Source organism: Cuculus canorus, chromosome Z (genome assembly GCF_017976375.1).
Source record: "Cuculus canorus isolate bCucCan1 chromosome Z, bCucCan1.pri, whole genome shotgun sequence".
In the NCBI taxonomy this organism is placed as follows: Eukaryota; Metazoa; Chordata; class Aves; order Cuculiformes; family Cuculidae; genus Cuculus; species Cuculus canorus.
Genome location: NC_071441.1, coordinates 64,295,508 through 64,318,145, shown reverse-complemented (window position 1 = coordinate 64,318,145; position 22,638 = coordinate 64,295,508). Strand labels below are relative to the sequence as shown.

Below are 22,638 nucleotides of genomic sequence, written 5' to 3'. Positions count from 1 at the left end.
ATGTGCGCGGCGCACTCCGATGACGCCACGATCCGACGCACACCGATGACGTCGCAGAGCGGCGCGACGGCACCACCCTGGGGGAGAGGGAGCTGCTGCGAGCGGCGCGGCGAGAGGGGCTCGGCCCGGCCCGGCCCCGCCCTGCATGGGCTCCGGCCGGGACTGGGATGGCCAGGAGCGCCCCGGGAGCGCAGGTAGGGCCAGGGGTTTCCTTGGAACTGGAGGCGTTCTGCCCCGAGGGGCTCCCGGGGGAGAGGAGCAGTCTGGCCCCAGGGTCTGGCTGGAAGGAGGGGAGTAGCCTGCATCCCCGTGAGGTTTCGCTGGGAGGAGGGAAGCAGCCTGGTCCTAGGGTGTCGCTGGTGAGAGGGGAACAGCCTTCACTGCTCCTGGGGTCTCGCTGGAAGGAGGGGGGCAGCCTGCATCCCCCTGGGATCTCCCTGAGAAGAGGGGAACAGCCTACACGGCCCCTGGGGTCTCCATGGAAGGAAGGAAGCAGTCTGCACCCGCCTAGGGTCTCCCTTGAATGGGGGCACCTGCTCCCTGGGGTCTCGCTGGAAGGAGTGGAGAAGCCTGCATCCCTCTGGTGTCTCACTGGGAGGAGAAGAGCAGCCTGCACCCCCTGGTGTCTCACTGGGAGGAGAGGAGCAGCTTGCACCCCACTGGGGTCTCACTGGAAGGAGAGGAGCAACCTGCTTTTGGGGTCTTGCTGGAAAGAGGGGAGCAGTCTGCAACTCTTTGGGGCCTCGCTGGAAGGAGAGGAGTAGCCTGCACACCCCCCTGGGGTCTCACTGGAAGGAAGAGAGCAGCCTGCCCCCCCCCCCCCCCCCCCCCCCCCCCCCCCCGGCTCTCGCTGGAAGGAGGGGAGCAGCCTAGCAGCCTGCCACCCCCTGGGGTCTTGCTGGATGGAGGGGAGTAGCCTGCACCTGGGGTCTGGCTGGAAGAGGGGGCAGCTGTCTGTCCTGAGGTACTTCACTGGGGATGAGAGTACATCTGCCCCAAGGAAGCTTTCTGCAGCGTCTGGGAAGAGCTCAGCGGCTTTGATCTTTAAACCTGTTAGTTCCTCCGTGGTCTGTCTCTGTTGGCAGCTCCTGTTCAACTATTTTTTTCCCCTGATGTTTGTTTTCTTGCTTAACAGTGCCATGTGTAGAAAGGAAAGCCCCTCACACAGTAGTGTCCTGCCTGCTGGTAAATATGCAAATTCAGCTAAAAATAGTTTTTGTCAGAAAAGCGTTAAAAGCCAGCCATGCAGAGACAAATTCTCCTTCTGAATTGCTGATGCCTCTTATCTCAGATAATCTTTTGTCCAGTCAGGCTCTTTTGCATCAATTTATGTGTAAACAGTAGTCATAGACCTTTGTGGAGGTGACATGTCTATTCCATTACTCCTGTTTTCATAGAACTGTTCCCCAGTGTGTAGCCTGCCACAGTTTCTGTGCTAAATGCTTATCCTGCAACTGTTAGCAGTGGAGAGCATATGACCACTGGGATATTATTTTGGGACCATAGGTAGGCTGAGAAGTGGCTCTGGGGTGTGATTTTATATGCCTGCTCAAGTGCAGTATTTATGAAATCCAATTTTAAATACTGCCACTGTCAGCGTTTTTATTCCTTATCACTGTCAGATTTCTGGTGACAGTCTGGTTCTAGACCTGTTCAAGCTTCCTCACGCAGCAAGCAGGGAATACTACTTGATTTTATTGTGCTGCTTGAGTAATTTTTCTCTGTCATTCTGTTTCTAATTTTAAACACAAGTGGCTGCATTGTAAATGTCAAGAAAAGAAAAAAAAGCCACACACTGAAACCTGTACAAAGACAACATGAATGTGATGTCACTGTTAAAGTGATATAAATAAGCTTATGCTTTCTTCATTCTTATCTCTTGTTTTAATTCCTTAGTTTGAATGTGTGTTTGTGGAATTTTCAACTTTTTCTGATTTGCCAATTTACTGCAAAACATCCTATCACAATATGTAACGTAGTTTTTTTAATGCTGAAGAACCTGTAATGGACATGTTCAAAACATGTTAGTACCCATGTTTGTTGCTAAGTAGCAGTATGCCTTTCATTGCCAATGAAGTTCTTTATAAGATATCCTTGTATATGCTTGATAATCTCCAATTTTCCAGACAAGGGGAGGAGAGTGCCATGTTAATAGCAAAAAATTTCTGTTTTACCAGGAAACAGATTGGTCAGCGTGTTCATTTGATGACTTCTTGGGAAACACAGATATTTCTTCTAGTTCTCTTCCTGTGAGGTCTCTCAAAGGCAACTGTGGAAGAAACCGGCAGCAGCATCAGAACAACCTGTCTTCTGTGCCAGAAAGTAACAAACCCAAAGGTTTGCCCAGAAAAAAAAGCCAAGTCAACTTCATTAGATCCGCCTTGTAGCAAGTCCAGACAAACCTGGAGCCAGTCTCAGAATGAGCCATGGATAGACAGATACAAACCTGAAACTCAGGTGCGAGAGTTATTCTAAGTGCTAATGTAGTAACATTATAGTAATGTTGTAGTCTAACATATGCTTCTATTCCTAATCTGCGTTCATCAGGTTCTAAGTACATCCTATTTTCTTAGGGCAGTGACATACTAGTTCAATTTATTTACTAGTTGTAGTTAAGGTTTTAATGAGCTAGCTATGTGTAGGAGTCACATTTTTTCCCCAGGCTTCCTGCGGAGATGGAGCTACTGATGAGACGTTGTTTCATGTCTATCCACTGCCAAACTTTTGAACTTGTTACTGAGTTTCAGCCAGATCTGACAACTCGGAGTACTAGGAAAATCGATGGCTAAAGAAAGGAGAGAGAATTGAGTTAGTGCACTCATGGTGAGAAAGACAACAGAGATGATACTGCCTGCTACTGGACAGCTAGTCTGTTAGCATGTTCAGGGTACCTGACGAATGGCACTTTATGCTGTCTCTTGCTTGATGCATCCCAGATGTGACTTTGTGGGTGGAGGTACTGTGGTACCTTAGAACTGCAGGGAGGAAGGATTCATATCTGTAGTAAAGCTGTCTTCACTGGTTCTGGTCTGGAGTAATTTTTTTGCTCTGTACTCTAAAGGTATTAGCATGTGTGTTAACTGTCTTCTAGCTTGTTGATGCAAGTATATGTAATACTTGTATTTTATATTCAAATATTTAGTCACTCATCTTTGTAGAGGAATCGAGTTACAAGGCGAGAAAGCAAGTAAGCTGCATGAGATCTACATAAATATTTTTTTTTTAATTTCTGTATATTAGAGTTGGTAGAGCCTAAAAAGTACCAGCAACACCTCTAAAGCATGCTGACACGAACAGGCAAGATTGTAGTGTTGTTACTTTAGGAATAATAAATAATTATTTCCCAACTGTGAGCAATGGAAAACCGTCTGTTTGAGGAAGGAGACTGAAATAATTGTCTTTAACCATTGCGCTTACACCTACATAGCATAAACATATGTAGCAGGATTAGATACCTACATGACTTTTAATGGTTTAGCATATGTTCTGTTCTTGAATGTCATCATTAGAGTCTTAGAATCCAAGAGCTGTATATGTGCACTCATACATTTTAATCTTGTTTTAGAATGACCTTGCTGTGCAAAAGAAGAAAATTCAAGAAGTTGAAACCTGGTTGAAAACGCATATATTTCAGAGGCAACCAAAGCAGGTAATCTTGCTAAAATTAGCAGCTAGACATATGAAACTGTACAGTGAGCTGGATTCAGTTTATTTCTACTTCAGAGAAAAAACATTAATTTACAGGTAGTGATTATATATCTTTTGCATTATAAGAAATCCATTAGGAACATAGGTTAGAGCTTGTATATTAGTTTAGAGCTTATGCTGCTAAGAAGTCATTTCGGACTTGGCTTAGAAATACTATTTTTTAGTATCCAGTCAGTTCATACTTTGGTGTGCACTTGTAACTGCATTTTAGCTCCTGCAGATTAATTTTAAGTACCTTAGCAAAGTTCCAGTTGTACTGACTTGGTGTAATAGGATGTGTTTAACGTCTTGATTGAAAAGAGGCATTCTGCATCACTTAGCAGCCTTGCCTAGAGTTTTCTTTACCTGGTTCTCCAGTTCAGTGTGTGTCATGCTATTAGTGCACTTAACTGAACAGATATATTACGAACTGAGAACAAGGCTTTTGGTTATAGTCTACCTCTTTCTATCTGAATACTCAGCAGCTAAGTTAATAACACAAAATATTTAACCTAATTTTTATTAGGGAAAGGAGAACCATTACCAGAGAATCTATAGAAGAAATTAAGCCAATATTAATCTTCAGCCAGCTTTCAGTATTATTTATCATGTTTGGGATTTTTTTCTCGCTTTCATGAAAGGGTGGCTCTGTTTTTACTGCTGACTGGTCCTCCTGGTTGTGGAAAGACTGCAACTATACAAATATTAGCAAAAGATCTTGGCGTTCAGGTGCAAGAATGGACCAATCCAATATCTTTAGACTTTACAAAAGAAGATATAAGAAATATGTTTGACCATGGTAAGTATTTTGATTTTTTTCTCCTATTTTTTTTTCCTCCTATTTTTTTTTTTCTCCCAGCTGCTTTCGGGGTGTTTGTGTTTTTTTATTCTTTTGTGTCTGTCACATATGAAGTCAGATCCACATGTACGTAAGTCATATACTTTTTGTTTAATGAGAATCTTCCTTTTGTTTTTTTCTGAAATGGGGTTCAGGTTTTTTTCACAGTGTTTACTCCAAAACAATTTGCAATTCAAATCAGTATAGAGTACTAGTGTAATAGCCTGGATGTAATTTGAGCAGGTTAGATAAAAATGGGTAACTCTGTCTTGCTCCTCAACTGAATTCTACCCTTGAAGAATTCGCTTGTATTTTTGATGTGTTTGGCAAAGGGCTTGACTGTTAGTGTTCCATGGCTACTGTCAGAAAAATAGTGTGAGTGGTGGGTATTAGTTCTTGCGGATATTTGTATTCTGCTTGGTATAATATAGAATACATATTTTTAATTAGTTTTCTTTTCAGACCCGAGTTTTCATACGTTTCCGAGTCAGGCCCAAGCAGCTCTCTTTCAAGATTTTCTGTTAAGAGCAAATAAGTATAACAAACTTCAGATGCTTGGGGATCCCTCAGAAAATGATAAAAAAGCTTATTCTTATTGAAGTAAGTGAAAACTTGTGAAATCTTGTTTTGAAAACAATACCTTTTATTATAATATTGACATACTATCTAGCTTGAGCTCATGGATTGGTGTTGCCAAAGTTAGTCTGCTTTACTGCAGATGAGTTAGTTATTTTTTTTGAGTCTCTGCAACAGGTTGGAATCAAGTTCTACCTTTCCTTAAACTATATAGGCTACTAGTCAGGCAGAAATGGAAGACTAGCTTGTTTAGAGAAATAAGTAATAGGATATCAAAACATAGATCAGAACAATATTGGAAGGTCATACACTTGTTTCTGTATGATGAGGTTTCTAGAAATATGTGTGTGTATAAACAGGTGGTGGGGAGCTTGGGGGGAATTCAGTAACCTTTTTACTTAAGAAAGCATAGAAAATATGTGAGAATTAAGAAGGCATTTGAAATTTAGCATTTCCTTGTGTTAGGGCATGTGTATTTAGGGCAGAGATATGAACTCTAAGGGTTTGTAAGCTGTAACAGGAGGTATAGGAGAAGACTATTTTTGCTTATTCAGGAGCACATTTCCATAGCATTTTCATTGTCAGCTTTTATTTTTTTCTAACAGAGGAATTTGTAAGTCATGATGGTCAACTTCCAAGAAAAAATATACAGAGAAATTTTAACTGGGTAATGTGATGCACTGTGGAATTTGGGAAGCATAGATTTCTGTGACATCACTTGCATGTGTAGGTCCTCTCATATTTCAAACAGTGTATTTTACTCTCTTCTCATTTACATTGACATTTACATTTAGCTGAAAGCAAGCTAACTAGTCTGTTAGTGATGCCTTAAAAGTCAGTGTGTAGAAGAAAATATTTACATCTGAGTGTAATGACAGCAGTTCATTACTTTTGAATAGGACATACCTAACCTATTCTATCGGGACCCTGGCAGTCTACATGAAATTCTCAGGTCAGTGGAAAATAAGTTCTAATTATTAGCTTTAGCCACTTGCAGTAAACTGGAGCTTGATTCTTGTCTTACTTGCTTCGATTTAGGAGATTTGTTCGTACAAGTAGATGCCCCCTTATATTTATAATCTCGGATAACTTCAGTGGAGATGGCAACCAGAGGTTACTGTTCCCAGTGGAAATTATACAGGAGTTGTGTATATCCAATATTAGGTAAGATCTTTTGTCTCATTTAAACTTTATTGAAGTACATGAGAAGACAGAAACTAATTTTTTTTTTTTTTAAATGAAATTCAACAGTTTCAAGCCTATTGCACCAACAAATATGATGAAAGTTCTTAATCGCATAGCTACAACAGAAGCTAATATGGTAAGTTTCCAAAACCCATAACTTCTGTGCCGTGCTGGGACCAGACTTTTATATCTGGAATGTGTTTTATGTTTGTTACTGTATTTTTTTGATCTTTGATAGCAGACCTCCATGACCCTCAAAAAACCACCAATCCCTTCCCACAACGGAAAAGAAGGAACAAACTGGAAACATATATTTTTTTTTTTTTTAAGATTAATTCCACTTATCCTTTTTCCAAGTCTTTGCAGTTACTTCTGAAAATTCTTCTGCCTCTTACAGAAACTATATATATAGAAGTACTTTTCATTGTGTCTAGGAAGGCCAGAAGAGGTCACAGACTTAAATCTGGTATTGTTCCTGAATTGTTTTGATTGCAACAAAGTCTAATATTGAGTGGCACCATGCAAAGAATTATGTGCATTGTTGCCTTTAATATTGCTATATAAAATGTGGCAATGTGCTTAAATGGATTAAATGTTTTAAAGTTAGCAGTGTTTTGTAGTTTGGCTGCATGGTGGGTGCTTGTGGTGTGTCCCTACAGCCACAATAATATTAAAATGCTCCTTTTCCTACTTTCGCTTATTACTTTGACTGTTGTTTTGCCTTGTAGAACAGAGAAAAGAATTATGCTCTTGATAGAACTTCTTTGGAGTTACTTTGCAGAGGTTGTTCAGGGGATATAAGAAGTGCAATAAACAGTCTTCAGTTTTCTTCTATGAAAGGTAAATTGCTATGGTTTTGTTGAGTGAATGACATTTTGACCAATTCTGCTGTAAAAGTATTCTGTTCACTGTTGCAGCTTAGCTAGGGGAGATGTTTAGAGGTTTTTTAGCAGAAATTTTTCCATATGATGGCTGTTCTTTGTAGTCTTTAAAATTGAGTAACATCTGCAGTGTATGTGTTGATGCAGTTTAATGAAATCCCTTACTTTCGTGATGTCTTTGCTGTTAGTGTGTGTTTTCCAATCAAAGGGTTGTGATACAATCTTAATTTGAAAGGGATATTTTCATTGCTGAGTTCTTTATACTTCCACATGCACTTACCTCTACCCTTAAATTATTTCTGAAATAGCCTGTTGACTTTGTATACAACATTTTTGTCATGATTGGTTTTGCTTTGGGGTTCCTATGAGCTGTTGTTAAATTGGGGAGCTGTGAGGTGGCATGACCTGCTGTGAAGTTATTGAGTGTGTTGCAGAATAACATAAGCATTCAGTGCTTTAGTAGTCTTCAAAGTACTTGGTTGGGCAGTGCTCAGATCAGGCTTAGTTTGGGATTGTTTTAAATGTTCCAACATCGAAGGAAAGTAGGAAACTTACTGTCATGTCTTTTATAAACATTGGAGCTTACTAATTGTTAAGAAACCAATGTGCGTGATTTATATAATCTGTGATTTTGAAAGCAGTATTCTGGCATCTGTAATTCTCTCTAAGAACCATTAGATGACGCTAGCGGTTACAGTTAACCTGTCAATAAGGACGTGAATTCAACAGATTTCTTCTATTGTATGTCATAAAGCTAGCAATCATCTTGTCATTTTTACTAATTTTCTTTCTCATCCACCTTGCAAACAAAAAATATGCTCACGTAATGCAGGATTGAATGTATTTTCAAGTTCTTGTTGTAAGAAGGAATGTTGTAGTTTGGATTTTAAAGTATATTAAAATTAAGTTACGTTTGTTAAATTACATGAAGGAGAGAGTAAAGTTTCTAGGTTTAACTTGCAAATGTGGAAGCTAAATTCTTGAGGTTGTATTCTAGTATACTGAGTTGGTATTGTTCTGTGTTAATCAGAAAAAATATAAAATTCCTCTCATTAAAACCTTTTTGATGATAATGCCATTAAATTGATTAATAGTAGGTTGATGATACCTGAGAAAAGTTTGCAGCAGCACACTGCTGGGTACCAAGTAGCTTCTACATACTGTAGAAAATCCACGTGGTCTTAAAATGACTGGTTTGTGTAGTTTTTAATAAGTTGCCTTAGAAATGTAAAAACGTGAGTGTTACAACGAGAACTTTGGACAAAATGAAGGCATGTGGCTTGACAGCTTCCGGATGTGACATCTGAGTCATGTACTCCTGTCATAGCACACTGAACATTCATCTCTCTTGCTTTCTCTAACAGACTGAGAAAAGCTGCCTTCAAGTTGAATAGAAATTTTCAGAAGCATTTCAGTTGGGTAAATTATTGGCAGCCAGTGATACTTTGTAAATGTTGGAGACACCTCACCTCCTTGTTGATCTCCTGAGTATGCAGTATTAGTTTTTGCATAGATATAATTTCTCTTATCGCTTGTGTATATGTGTAAGCATAAGTGATATGTTCACTTTGTAATAGTATTAATAGATTAAATGGATCCATGGTAATTGTGGGAGAAAAGAAAGATTAAATATTTAAAAGTATTCCTCTTATCTCAGTGAAGAGCATTCACCTGTCCCTAAATCAAATACTGTGTAAAAATTTTCAAGTTTTAAGTTAGAGTTGGAGAAGTGTTTTATTCCTTGGAGCTCAAAACATTGAGGAAATTAGTACGCTGTTGTAACGAGCGCCTAAACGAGAGGTTTTCTTTGCCTTACGTTTAGGTGAGGGTGTTATACAGATAATGCAAATAGAAGATGAATTGATAAGTGAGCAGAATGTAATTGAAATACAGTTTACATATATTTGCGTACTTTATAAAGAAATTTTTAAGTAGAGCAAGTCGGGAATGCATCAGAACTAGAATGAATAAGCAAGAATGCTAACTTTTATTACATACAGACATTTATTATACAAAAAAGGACTTGGCGCTATAGCTTAAGGAATAGAAGTGGAATGAAGCATGCTAGTTTAGGTGACCGGGTTTTCTTCCTAGTAAATGGATTTTCTCTTAGTGCCTATGTTTATATGTTTTTTGTTTGAAACATTATTAGTAGCAATGTAACTGAAATTTTTACGTTCATGTACTTTATCTTGATTGTATTTTTGGTTTTATTGTTAGACTGCCAATTGGAGAAGGAGTTTTGGTCAAGGAAGAAAAGTAGCTCCGCACTAAAATGTGGAGCAGCAGCAGTATCTACAGTAAGGAAGAAAAATAAAACTGATAGTTCAGAAGACCAGGAGATGCAAGCTATCGGTGGCAAAGATGCTTCTATCTTTCTTTTCCATGCTCTGGGAAAAATAATTTACTGCAAAAGTAAGAAAACTTTGATTTACTCTTCCTTTCAGCGGGCAAAGCGTGTCAGCTGCTAATTAGCTAGGTTTGCTAAAGGCTTATGTGACCTCTGATCTGCATGTTTGGTCATCAATAACAGCATAAAAACAGTTATTAAAGTTGTGGTAACTGAGATTGCAGCTGTCTGTATCTGCTAGGTAAATAAACCTTTCATTAAGACATTCTACGTGTATGAAATAAAATTATGTAACTCTGGTTGTATTAGGTGTATGTGCTATAGGGCATGTGGAGCTAGATAGACCGCTAGAACATTTGTTGCTTTGTACAAAAGCAAATTTTGCTTTTGTGCAGAATTACACATCATCGTATAACTATATTCTGTACTCATCAGTATTCCTAATAGTTAAGGAACAGCCCTGCAGCCTCATAGCTACTGTCTCCCTTATTTCTCTGTGTATGGATTTGGTTCCTTCTGGCTGTCTTGTCCTCCCTACTGCTTACCTCAGCTGTTTGCTTGCCTTTAGCAGACATGTACTCTCTCCTTTCTGACCTGAAAACCTCTTCTGCTTATCTGTCATACCCTGTCTGCCTTCCACCTCTCCAAAATACTTCCTGCTTTGCTTCTACTGAAAGTTATAGTTTTTATACACTCGGTTTCTCTAAACTTATGGAATCTATCTGGTCCCTGTGTGTGGTTACAGTACTGTTTTTTTTAACATTTAAGACCTATAATTCATATGCATTTGATACTTACTAAACTTGTACTATCTGCATTCACCTAAATCAAGATCCACCATGCCATCATCTGTATGCATTTCAGGAGTGAGTCACAATATCATTTCCAAAATCATCTGAGGAGAAATGGTGAGATGAGGGAATATGAAAATAATTAGATCAATTTTGTTTTATGAAATGTAATGGAAAGAATTCTGTGTACTTAACTACATAATATTGACTGCATAATTAAGTACTTATGCCTGCACCAAGAGCTTCCTGGGAACTGAAAATAACGTAATCTAGTAGCTGACAGTTGCTAAGAAATTATGCTCAGTATATGTGAAAACTACTACTCATGCAGTTACACTTCACTGTTCTTGCTCCTATCTAGTTTTTATTTTAATTTTGCATATTTAATCTGAAATGTGTGTCTTTCTTCTGGCTTTTCTGATTATGTGCAGAAATGTAACAACATTTCTGATACTAAAAGGCTAAAGACTGTAAAATCCTTTGTAGGAGAACCAGTGTCAGAATCAGAATTTCCTCCGCTGCCTGCTCACTTATCAGCATATCGTCGAGACACCTTGCTTATTCAGCCTGAGGTACATCTGCAATAACTACTTGATTCCACTTTGGTTTGAAAAAAAAATTATCAAAACAAACCTAAATGATTGATGCAAATTCTTGAGCACACTGGTTTTATCACTGATCTTAATGTAAGTGTACTCAATCTGTGTGAGTCACAGAATAATTAATGTGCAAGAGACATCTGGAGGATAACTTTAAAGGTAGATGAGATTCCTAGGCTCTTGATCTGTGGAGTTGTGACTGTCTCCGGGGGCAGAGATTCTCTTATCCCACTGATGGACTTGTAGTGGAAGGTGGACATGCTGCGTGTTGTGGTTGTCATCTCTCATCCTTTCACTATGCATTGCCAGGATGTATCAGAGTTCACTTTTCTGTCACCGTCCATTAAAAGAGCTGAAGACAGCAATGGCTTCTGTCCCTCCATCCCTGCCATTAGCCTTCCCTGGGAGCAAACAGATACAAGCATCACTTTGTAGATCATGTGTGCCAGCTTCGTAACCATCCGAATATATCATAACTTTTATGGGATGCTTTTCCGTAAACACTCTCTAAAACTGGAACTGTTTTTTCCTTAGGATATTGTGGAAAAATCGCATATGTCTGGAAGCATGTTTAATTTATACCTTCACCAGAACTACGTAGACTTTTTTTCTGATATAGATGATGTTGTGAGAGCCAGTGAATATTTGAGCACCGCTGATGTCTTATGTAGTAACTGGAGTGTAAGTGTCATGCTTTTCTACATACATATTATGACATTGAGCTTCTAAATTTTTCTCTAAGTGTTTATAAATGGCAGAAAGCATTTTTTCTTTCAATTCAATAAGAATGAAGCAGTATCACTTCAAACTTACTGTATAGGTAACAGTGAATTGTTAATGCTAAAGTACATCAACTATAGAAGAGGTACCAGTCTAGCTTTTTGTCCAGCCTCTGTCAGTGTTTTGTTATAGTGGGTTATGATGTTTGTACAATATTCTATGAAGTATTTTTAAGAAGAACACGTTTATGCTAAAAATATATTGGAGTCTGTATGCCTTTTCCCTGAAGTAGTTGATCCAGCTTTTCCATTGACCTGCTTTGAGTAAAAGTCTCACAGTAATCCAAACCCACTTTGTGCGTGTTGTATCACTGCAATTACAGAGTGCGTTTTAGTTCAAGTGAGACACACAGTACAGAGACCAGGAGTTCATATAGTAAATTATTTCTCTCAGACACGTCTTGTGATGGAAAAATACAGTGCATCTGTGGCTACCCGAGGGGTGATACATTCAAATACATCCAGAGGCTTTGCCCACCACCAAGGAGGGATGGGATTCCGGCCTTTACATAAACCCCAGTGGTTCTTTATCAATAAAAAGGTAAATGCTTGATTATTTTGTTTTGGTTTGGGTTTTTCGAGAAATTTTTTTGGTATTGTATGACAGTTGAATAGTATATGTGAGACTTGCTCACAATGCTAAACTTGTCAAATATTCTAGTTTGATATAAGCTAAATAGCACTTCCTTGAAGAATTACCTCTTGTATGATTCCTTTAATGGAAAAATAAATTGGAAGCCTCTGACAAAGTCTTATTCCTGTGTCCAAGTTGGCATACAGTTGGCAATCTCCATCCTAAGTCAATGCAGGTGCAATTAGTGTTGAAATTCTATAAAGTATTCCTAAAAGTAAGTTTACTTTTTGTGTAGTTTAAATCACATTATACTGTTCTGCAAGTTTTATGGAATTTCTACTGTTACGTTTTATGTGTTTATCAGAAAGAGCTTGTTCATGAGACACAAAAGCTCCTGATATTTTTTCTTGCATTTGAACTAATACTACTTTTGCTGGATCTGGCAAAAAATAATGAGCTGGTTGGGTGGAAAATTCTATAATCAAGGGATGGATATTTTGTGGGGACTTTAATGCCACTAAAAGGCAAAAATGAAGGAATTTACCATTTTTATGATATACATGATTAATTTTTTTCTAGTCTTGTATTTCAGTTGTGTGTAGTCATTCAGTGGGCAAGAATAAAGTCTTATCTTTTACGATCAGGAATATCTACATGAATCATGATTTCCCAGATTTTTTATTTGTGCTTCTTTCCCCTCCAACTCTTACAGTATCAAGAAAACTGCCTTGCTGCAAAATTTCTCTTTTCGAGCTTCTGTTTACCACCCGAGTGTCTTCAGACAGAGCTATTGCCTTATCTTGCTATGTTAGCAAATCCAATGAGAAACCAAGGTACGACGGATGTAACTCTTCATCTTAGACTCCGCTTTTGTAACTAAGCATACTGAAAAATTTTGCAACCCAAAATGTCAATATTGTCTGTGCTTTTGCCTCAGTAGGAAAAATGATTGCAGTAAATGCATATGCCTGTTAATCCAAAAAATGTTTCTAGTAACATAGCCAAGCTTAAAGCTGCCCTGTAAAGTTAGAAAACATCATCAAGAACATTTTAAAAACTTATTTTAATTCTTTCAGTTACATAAGTGTTTCTCTTGGCAGAAGTGAGGCGTATGTGATGCTTTATAAATGTGTAAGATAGGTTCCTCATGTTGAAGTATTAGAAATAATTTTTTCCTTTTTACATGCAATAAAAAAAAATCTATGTACATTTGAATTTCATCATGTTGCCTTCTCAGTTAGTCTCATACACCTTTCCCTGTTTTCAATAATTGTTTATCAAATTTTACTAATTAGGTTGTTCTCTGAGTCCTAGGACTTCTTTAAAATCTACTAGAGGACTTGGTGATAAGACTTCTAGAAACGTAGTAGGCCATAGATCTTCATTGCTTAGTGATTCTTTTCCAGTAACAGCAACTGACTTAAAAGGCTTTAAAAAGGCTTTCCCAGATAAAGTAAACAAAATCCAAGGTCGCAGTGTATGAGGAAGAATGTGTAACCTGAGGTAGTCCACTTTGGTGCATAATCCAAAAATTACTGATGGATAGCTAGGTTGCTTATGCTGTGCTATTTACTTCTAATAAAAGGCTTCATGTCTTGAATAAGACATTGATGTCAGGATGAACTAATTTTGTGGGCTATTGAGTAATTACATCATAAATACACAGGTGATGAATGTCGAGGGGGGTTAGGTGTAGGCAGTCTGTAAGTATGTAATCTGGTAAACAGTTTGGAAAAAAAAATGTACGTACAATGGTGCACTGCTTTTGTTTACCTACGAAGTATTGCAAATATATACAGGAATACTTGGCCAAACTTATGAATTACGTATTTTCCAGTATGTTTAATTATGTGTTCATTGTGATCTACCCAATGTGATATTGGTGATTCTTTGTTCTCAGCTCAGATTGCTTTTATCCAAGACGTTGGAAGGCTACCACTGAAAAGACATTTTGGGAGGTAAACTTGACTTCTGTGTTTTCTTAAAGAAAGTTTCTTTGTTTAATATATTGAGGAAAAGAACCATTTCATAAAGAAACATCTCTAGTGTTCATCTGTGAGATGACATTTTCCCTCACTTGCAGCGTGATAGTGTTATAATTTGCCTGTTAAAGCTTTCCAGCTCAAATCTGTGTATGATTACAATGTTAGTAGCAACACTTTAACTATAGTCTTTCTTTTGATCCTAGTTTAGCTTTCTTTTGTATCAAATATTAATTCTGTCCTAGACATATCTATAGTTCTCCAGTGCATTATCTGAATAAAATATTTTATTACAATCGAAAACATTTGTGAGACTAAAACTGAACAGATGCAAAGAGTATAGTGTACTTCGCCATTTGTTTATCATTACAGAAAACATTAATCTGGAATTTTGATAGAACGTGTTAGAGGTGTAATGAAGAAAGTATTTTGGGGGTATAGAAGAAAATATATGGGGAATTTTTTCTTTGGAAGCAGTTGTGTATCTCTGGAACTACAAAATACTCTTAATTGAAATTAGATAGTAGCGCTGGGTTTTATTTTGTGGGATTTTTGCCCACTGGACTGCTTGAGTAAACCTTTATTTAGAATGCATTCTTTAAAAATCAAACTATAGCATCTGCAGTTTCTCTGTTTTAGGTGTTAAACAGTGCAAAAGATACTTTTTTATTTCACATTCAAGCCTGTAGTGTTCTACTTATGCAGGAGCACTACACTGTCTGTGACACGGGAAGAGGTATTGTATTGTGACTCTAGTGAGCCTTCTGAATCGTAGGCATTGCTTATACTATTGGAGCTCCAGTTAAATTTCTGTAACTTTGATTTCTCTGAAACAAAAAAAGAGGCTTAATTGTGATGGTCTTAGGATCTTTTCTAATAAAGGATTAAGATCACAGCTGGAATGAGACTTTTTCATCTCTTAACCAGGGATAGAGCTTGTTAGGGCATATGACAAAACACTGTATATTTATCAGTGTGGTATTGCTGTCCTGAGTTTAATATAAAGTATTGGCCCGTGAGTTAAAGACTTTATAACTCAAGAACCACTCCATTGCCCAGCAGTTGTGTTGAAAGCCGCTTTGTTTGCTGGTCGGGAGGAAAGGAAGGTGTCTGTAATAGACGTATTTGTCTGCAATTTCCCTCATCTAAGTCAAAATGTTTGCAACTTTACAAATTAATGCCATTAATTTTGTCTGCAGCATACCTTTAAATATTTTGTATATGCATGAATAAGTTGTGTGTGTATGTCATTTAATTTTACCTGAGGACTAACTTTCCTTTGGAAACACAGTAATCCTTTTTCATAAGTTCACTATTTTGGAGAGGAAGTACAGAGAAACAGCTGTTTTAGTAAGTTTTTGCTTCCTTCAGGAATCCTATTTGAAAATAATTTATTTGGTGTTATGAAGCAGTACTTAAAATAATTGATGTGCAGCTGAACAAAGGGTATTTTATTTATTTGCAGTTACATTTATTAATGGAATGGTACTGTAGTACATTGAGAAGAGTGTATGGTATTTGATCAGCTGGAATTCGTGTCAGAATGAGCTTTTGTCAGTAGCTGTAAGGCTTTATTATTCCCATATAAAGCTGGAAAAAATAATTGAGGAACACTGTAACATAGTGGTATAGAGATACTAGAAAGATTGATAAGTCCAAATGGTAAAAGAAATTACAGCATAAGATTTTCTACTCCCACTCCCTCTATTTTTTTTTTCTTTCCAATTTTCCTGTTTAAAGTTAAATTGCTTCCTGTCCTAAAGATCTTGATTATTGCTTGGAAAGGGTCTTATGTCCTATGGGTTGTTGTCAGTGAACTGTTAGCAGTTCAGGTACTTGAAGAAAGCTGAGCAAACACACTGTCGTGATAAGGAAGAATCTCCAGGCAGCAATGGGTATTGGGGATTTGAGGCTGTGTGGAGCAGTCCATTCCCCCAGAGGAGCTCCAGTGTCTTCTGAAGGCTGTCATGGAAGCTGCACAGTGTTGGGTTCTGGGCACAAGCGTCTGTACTGGGAAGATGTGTGCAGAGTTCTGAAAACGCAGTACTGAAGGTAGTAATGTAAGAACAGAGTGTGTATAGCTGGAATTAACTGCCAGAAAAAGAGTTGGGCTTGTTCAGCCTGGAGAAGGGAAGGCTCTGGGGAGACCATATAGCAGCCTCCACTACTTAAAGGGGGCTTACACGAAAGCTGTGGAGGGGATCTTCAGGAGGGAGTGCAGAGATAGGGTGAGGGGGAATGGCTTTAAGCTGAAAGAGGGGAGATTTAGGTTAAATATTAGGAAGAAATATTTTCCTGTGAGGGTGGTGAGACACTGCCACAGGTTGCCCAGGGAAGCTGTGGCTGTCTGATCCCTGTTCAAGGCCAGTTTGGATGAGGCTTTGAGCAACCTGATTCAGTGGGAGGTGTCCATGCCTATGGCAGGGGGTTGGAACTGGATGATCTTTAAGGTCCCTTCCAGCCGAAACCATTCTATGATTCTATGAAAATACAAAAGCCTTTAAGCACCAGTGGAGTGACCGGTGTGGTGCACAGGTAGTCTTTTCTATTGCAGCTTTGGTGTGAGAGAGCGGGAGGTGAGTTTTTATGGTAACTTACTGTTGCAATGATAATTTTACAGGTTAAAGCTTGAAACACTTACTGACAAAGATCCTGGGATACCAGACTTATTTCTTAACTCTGAGGAGGACCATGGTGATGTGCATGCTATGGAGAAAACCAGAACGAATGAGAATGAATTGGATGGATTCCCACTGTCTTCTAGCCAGTGCAGTGGGAGTGAACTGCCTTGCAGTCAGCCTCAGCCTGTTGCAGCTCAAGCAGTCATGGAGGAAGATGAATTAAAAATAGAGGAGTATGATAGTGACTGAGTACAACACAATATCAACCACTGAGCTGTCTGAGTAAATTAATATGCTATAAAGGTCTTTGCTGAAAAGGATGTGGTCTGCGCAAAAGTGCTGCTTTAGCTACTTAGGTGGGTTAGGTGGCCAACTCTAAACATTTTGCATCAGCGTCAAGACAGATTTCTTCAGCATCCTCTTAACTTTGCAAGGTCAGACCTCAGCTGAATACTAACTTAGAAGCTACTCTCTGCCTCTCCTGAGCCACAAAATAATCTATATTGATAAAAAGGGGATAATAAATAATGACTGAAACTAGTTTGAAAGAGACTCTAAATAAAGTGTCACTCTTAAGTTATTTTTATGTTTTACTCAATTTACTTTGCAATTGTACAGTCTGTTTCCTGAGTGTTCAAATGATAAATTGTCAGCATTTGAAGGTTTTATGAAAATTAATACCTTCGGAAAAATAGCTGTTTGAAAGCTTGGCCCTTCTGAAAGAAGAGACTGAAGAGTACACATAAAAAGTTTGATATCCTATATTGATGATGTAAATAAAACTCCTACTGTATTAATACTATCTTATGGTCCGCCACAGATTTTTATGTATTTTTAAGTTGAACATTGTTGTACAACAGACTATTTTGGTTTTCTTTTGGAAAGATATTTTCATAATTTATGGAGGGGGAAATATAACAATTAAGCATACATAGTTCTTGTCCTTTGTATTCTGTAGGAGGTTAGTGAGTTTTTCTCCTTAAATTGCAGTTCTGATGGGGGAAGAATACTGGTGTGTGGTTGTCTGAATAGACTGTTTAATATTAGTTTCAGCGTTGATCTGGTTTCGGTTCATGCAAATCAACCTAACAACTTGCTGGGGTTAGTGGTACCACAGGGGTAAGGAAAACATAAAACCAAACAGCTTTGAAAGTGTAATGTATGTTTGCATTTCCGTGTTGCTTACATCCAAAATTTAGTAGAAGAAAACATGTGCTTATTTACCACAAGGTTGGAATTAATGCTGCTGTTAATTCTTTCCTTTCTCAAGGGGACAGGACTAAGTCTTCCTCTTTATAGCTATTGTTTAGTTTTGAAGAGGGGAGTTTCTCCATTAATTCTTAAATTCTGTGACAGCTGTACTTATTAGAGCAAAATCAAAGTGTTTGTGGCTCTCAATGCGGCTTAACACCTTTCCTCCTCTCTAGGGTGCTTTGGACGGGTACCCCCTTATCAGCAGAATTGATAGCTCACTTTGCTTGGATCTCCCACAGTTGCGCATCACTGAAATGCTGTCTGACTCCTCCTTTACTCCTGAGGGGGGACCTCTAGTGCAAATGGCAATAGGGCATGAAATACTAAATTTTACTTTCCAAGCAGAACTCCAAGCTGCTTCTTCACATCTTTTCAGTTTTTCTTACACTAGTGTCAGGTAATAATAGTAATAACAGTGTTACTTTCACATCAACTACTTTGCATTACTCTTGCCCTTACTAGGGCCGTATTCAATACTCACACGATTAATTATAAATTCTAATAGTAGAAACATCACTGTCAACTATAATGTTCATAGTAATTTGTTTAAACCCCTTTCATGTGAAAACGCCACCAAAAAATATGCATTGTTCTCTTAAGCTCCATTGTCTATGCTCTTGCCTTTGCATTGCAGGGGCATGCAACATGTGAACAGGATGGAAGTAGCAAATTACTGAAGTGCTAGTGAGCACCATATTAAAGCCGGTGCCAAATTAACATTAAGTCAATCCCCAGGTAAGCCAAAAGGAAGCGCTTACAGCTGTTAAGCTTGTGTGGCTGCAAGCAGACACAAGAATGCATGGCTACTACAGCCCACCCTATTACTCTAAGGAGGGAAAGAGCCTGTTTTGCTTCCCTCAGCAATGTTATCTCAATTATAAGGTGGGGGAAAGAAGAGAGCTGCCCTTCAGATAGGAATGGCAGGAGTGATTTAGGAGCATTCAAAGAAGGAAAGATGAAATATATAGTTTTGGAAAAAACCAACATTTTTACCTGAAAATGGGAAAGGAACCTGCATACATTTTGCTACTTTCCATTTTACTACTGGTGAAAAGGGGTCAGTGGTCTTCTGCGCTTAAATAGGAGATTAATTTCTTTAAAGCCGTAAGACTCCGATTTTTATGTTTGAAATTACTGGATCCTTCTGGTGCAGGATCCATGTTAACAAGAGAGTCAAGTAACATTAAAGTGATGTATTGAATAATTTTTGTCAGAAACACTTGTTGGTCCAGTTCGTGTCGGTTGTCATTAATGTGAGTCGAACTAGACCCATGGTAGATGTTGTAACTTTCTCTCTAAAACGTTACAGCTCAGTATTTAGCTGCACATATTTATGCATGATTTTGTGCTCATTTACTACTGTGTTTTTTTTACTGTGCTGTGGGAAATGAAAGTTGTGTCAGGAGGAGAAGACATCACAGAATCACCAGGTTGGAAAGGACCCACTGGATCATCGAGTCCAACCATTCCTAACACTCCCTAAACCATGTCCCTAAGCACTTCATCCACCCGTTCCTTAAACACCTCCAGGGAAGGCGACTCGACCACCTCCCTGGGCAGCCTGTTCCAGTGCCCAATGACTCTTTCTGTGAGAATTTTTTTCTGATATCCAACCTGAACCTCCCCTGGCGGAGCTTCAGGCCATTCCCTCTTTTCCTGTCCCCTGTCACTTGGGAGAAGAGGCCAGCTCCCTCCTCTCCACAACCTCCTTTTAGGTAGTTGTAGAGAGTAATAAGGTCTCCAACATACCTTATCCTACCTGTGAGTTCAAATATTCTTGGGCCTGCACCTCTTTAGGAATGTATTCATGCAAAATACTTACACTTTGTAACCAGAGGTTAATGAGTCAGGAAGAGGAGAATGAAGTTATGCCTACCTTTCTTGTGTAAATATGCAACACTGTTGAAGCAGCTTTTTAAAGCATGTGGCATTTTTCGGTCTTAGTTCTGTCATGTTTATTCAACCCTCACTCCAAAGGAATCTCACCGATTTGTAACAGACACAGTTCGGCTCACATTTACTGTCATGGAAGAGTTCATTTCAGGGCTGATGTGCAACAATTTAAGCATTATAGTGTTTTTTCTCTTCTGCTCCTAGAAGCACACTAAAATGCAGGTTAACACTGAAAATTGTCTTTGAGCAAAATGGCCTGCTCTGACTCATGTGAGATTTCCTGTGCACATGCAGACTCACATCTGTTGTCTTTGCTGACTGAAATCAATCACAAACAACTCAGCAGCACCAGCTCACCTACAGGATTATGAGCTGGGTTTTGCCTTTGGTTTAGTGGGTTAGTTGGTTGTTTTCAGACTGTTCTGCTGTTTATTCATTGACGTTAGGCACACCTGCAAGATCTGTATGTATTACAAGCACTGACATGCACAGTGGTCATGGTATCACCTCCTTTTCCTACCCCTAATTTGCTGTACCTTTCCCCTTCTTCCTGCTCTCTTTTTAGAATTCTCAGCCTCCAGGCTGCCTCGCTGCACTGGCACACAATGCTGTTGATAAGGCCATCGATCAGCTCTTCTGTGTGTGGCTGGAGGATGACCTGCAGTGTCTAGACTATGACCTCCTTGTCTGGACAGAGAGGTCATGCAGGATGGTACTTTCTACATTCCTTGCCATCCACCACTGGGCCCCATACATTGCCACCCACTCCTGGCATAGTTGGGGCAGCATGGGATTGAGGAGGTGCTGGTATCTTTGGAAAAGTTCTGCCCAGACCTCAAACAGGAGGCTGCCTACGGATGCTGGCCGCAGAGCCCTCTCCTCAGGTGGGGACAGTCTCTGCCTGCCCACAGCCGCCCTGTGAGCTGCTGGGGAATGGGAGCCTGGCCTCCACCGAGATGAGCTGACCTGGGGGTTGTGATTGACAGGCTTATAGTACAGACTGACAGAAGGAGTAGCAAAGTAGCTTTTGTTCTACAGACTGTAATTATTTCCCTCGATGTTGCTGGAGCACTGCAGCAAGGAGGTAGTTGTTTGGCCCTGGAGCTTTGGTGACCCTTCGTTGATCATGGGACATGGGAGACAGGAAGAGGCACTGGGAGAAGGGGAGGAAAGCAGCACTCAGAGACTGGGTCAGGGAAATAGCAATTTATTTCCTTTATCTTTAGTTAATGTCAGCTGGAGTCCTGCTAGCACTGCTTTCTCTGGCAGGGAGAGTCCTGGGTGCTGGGAGCCCTCCTCTTTGGGGTGTGCCAGGGCAAAGGGCCCCCGTCTCAACCAGGAATGGAGGGGTGGTGGCAGCAGCCCTGGGAAGAGTCACCTGTTGCTGCCATCTCCCCTGGCTGCTCCTGGGATTGGTCCTGCTCTGCAGGGACAGGCATGGATGGGGGACAGCTTGGGCCCCCATGGAAGGTGGCCTCCGACATGCCGGGCTGTTCCTCAATGCTGGAGCCTGCAGGGCTGCTGGAGGAGGCCAGGCTGGAGCTAGGAGTTCCTTCTCTAGAGTTGGAGCTGACCTCAGGGCTGTCCTCTTCCTCCCCAGCAGCATCAGACTGCAACAGCCTCCAGACCTCCTTGCTGCACTGGCACACAATGATGTTGATGAGGCCATGGATCAGCTCTTGTGTGTATAGTCGGAGGACGGCCTGCAGCATCTGGATCATGACCTCCTCGTCTGGTGAAGGCCTGAGGTGGGAAGGAACCTGTGAAGGCCATCTGATCCAATGTGGTGGCTCCATGAGGTTCCCTGAGAGCAGTCTGCCCAGGACGGTGTCCTCCTGAGGTCTGGGTATCTCCTCGGAGCAGTACCATGAGGTCAGAGTGAGGGCCAGAGGTCGGAAGGGCACAGTGGCCAGGAAGGGCTAAAGGTCCTCATGCAGCTGCCCTTAACCGCAGTTTGCTGCCCCCTGCGGCCACTCTCCCTGTACACTCATTGTCGGGCAGTTTCATCTGACCCCCTGAACACAAACAATTCTAGGGAATCCTTTGGAAGTGATTTCAACTGGGCTAGGACTGCTGAGGCATTTGTGCACCCCGGTGTGATGCAGGGGATGCTGCACCGTGACGGAGGAGGAAGGATGAGCACTCTCACCATCAGTTTTTTGCTCATATGGTGCTGTTGATTTGTGAAAGCAGACAAGGGGGGCTGGGAGCGTTCGTTAGAGCTTGGCGTTGTTCACCTTGAAGACCTTGGAAGCTGATAATGAAGGAGCCAGCTAGCAGCAGTTTACTGATAAGTAGGTATTGGAATGCAGAAAGCTGACTGCATTTGGTTCAGGAGTTTGAAAACAGCCAGAGGAGACTGAGTCTGCACAAATTTCAAAAAGAAATATATTCATCCCGAGGAAGACTTCCTACTTCATCCCTAAGACCCCGGCCAACGACCATCAGGAGGCACTGCACAGGCATAAGATTGGAGCGAACTTTCCAGATCTAAATATAATACAAAGCGGGGATAGGGTATGAATAAGTAGTAGGTGCTTTTACCTATCTATGTCTTTACACTATAAGTAGCTGATTGTTAAGCTATACGGTATGCAAGCTAGGAGGAGAACCCCCTTGCACCCAGCA

General features: G+C 40.0%; 1 protein-coding gene across 1 annotated transcript; it reads left to right on the top strand.

Annotated features, from left to right (window-relative positions):
* Positions 1-32: 32 nt before the first annotated feature.
* On the top strand, positions 33-21,156 carry RAD17 (RAD17 checkpoint clamp loader component). Its single transcript, XM_054054317.1, is given in 18 exon segments — positions 33-194; positions 2,178-2,348; positions 2,350-2,457; positions 3,566-3,649; positions 4,329-4,340; positions 4,342-4,486; positions 4,988-5,109; positions 5,983-6,053; positions 6,140-6,265; positions 6,353-6,422; positions 7,015-7,126; positions 9,388-9,582; positions 10,795-10,880; positions 11,442-11,588; positions 12,081-12,227; positions 12,973-13,093; positions 14,161-14,218; positions 16,863-21,156. Coding segments are annotated over 18 exon segments (2,052 nt in total). The 5' UTR covers positions 33-167; the 3' UTR covers positions 17,113-21,156.
* The last annotated feature ends 1,482 nt before the right edge of the window (positions 21,157-22,638 follow it).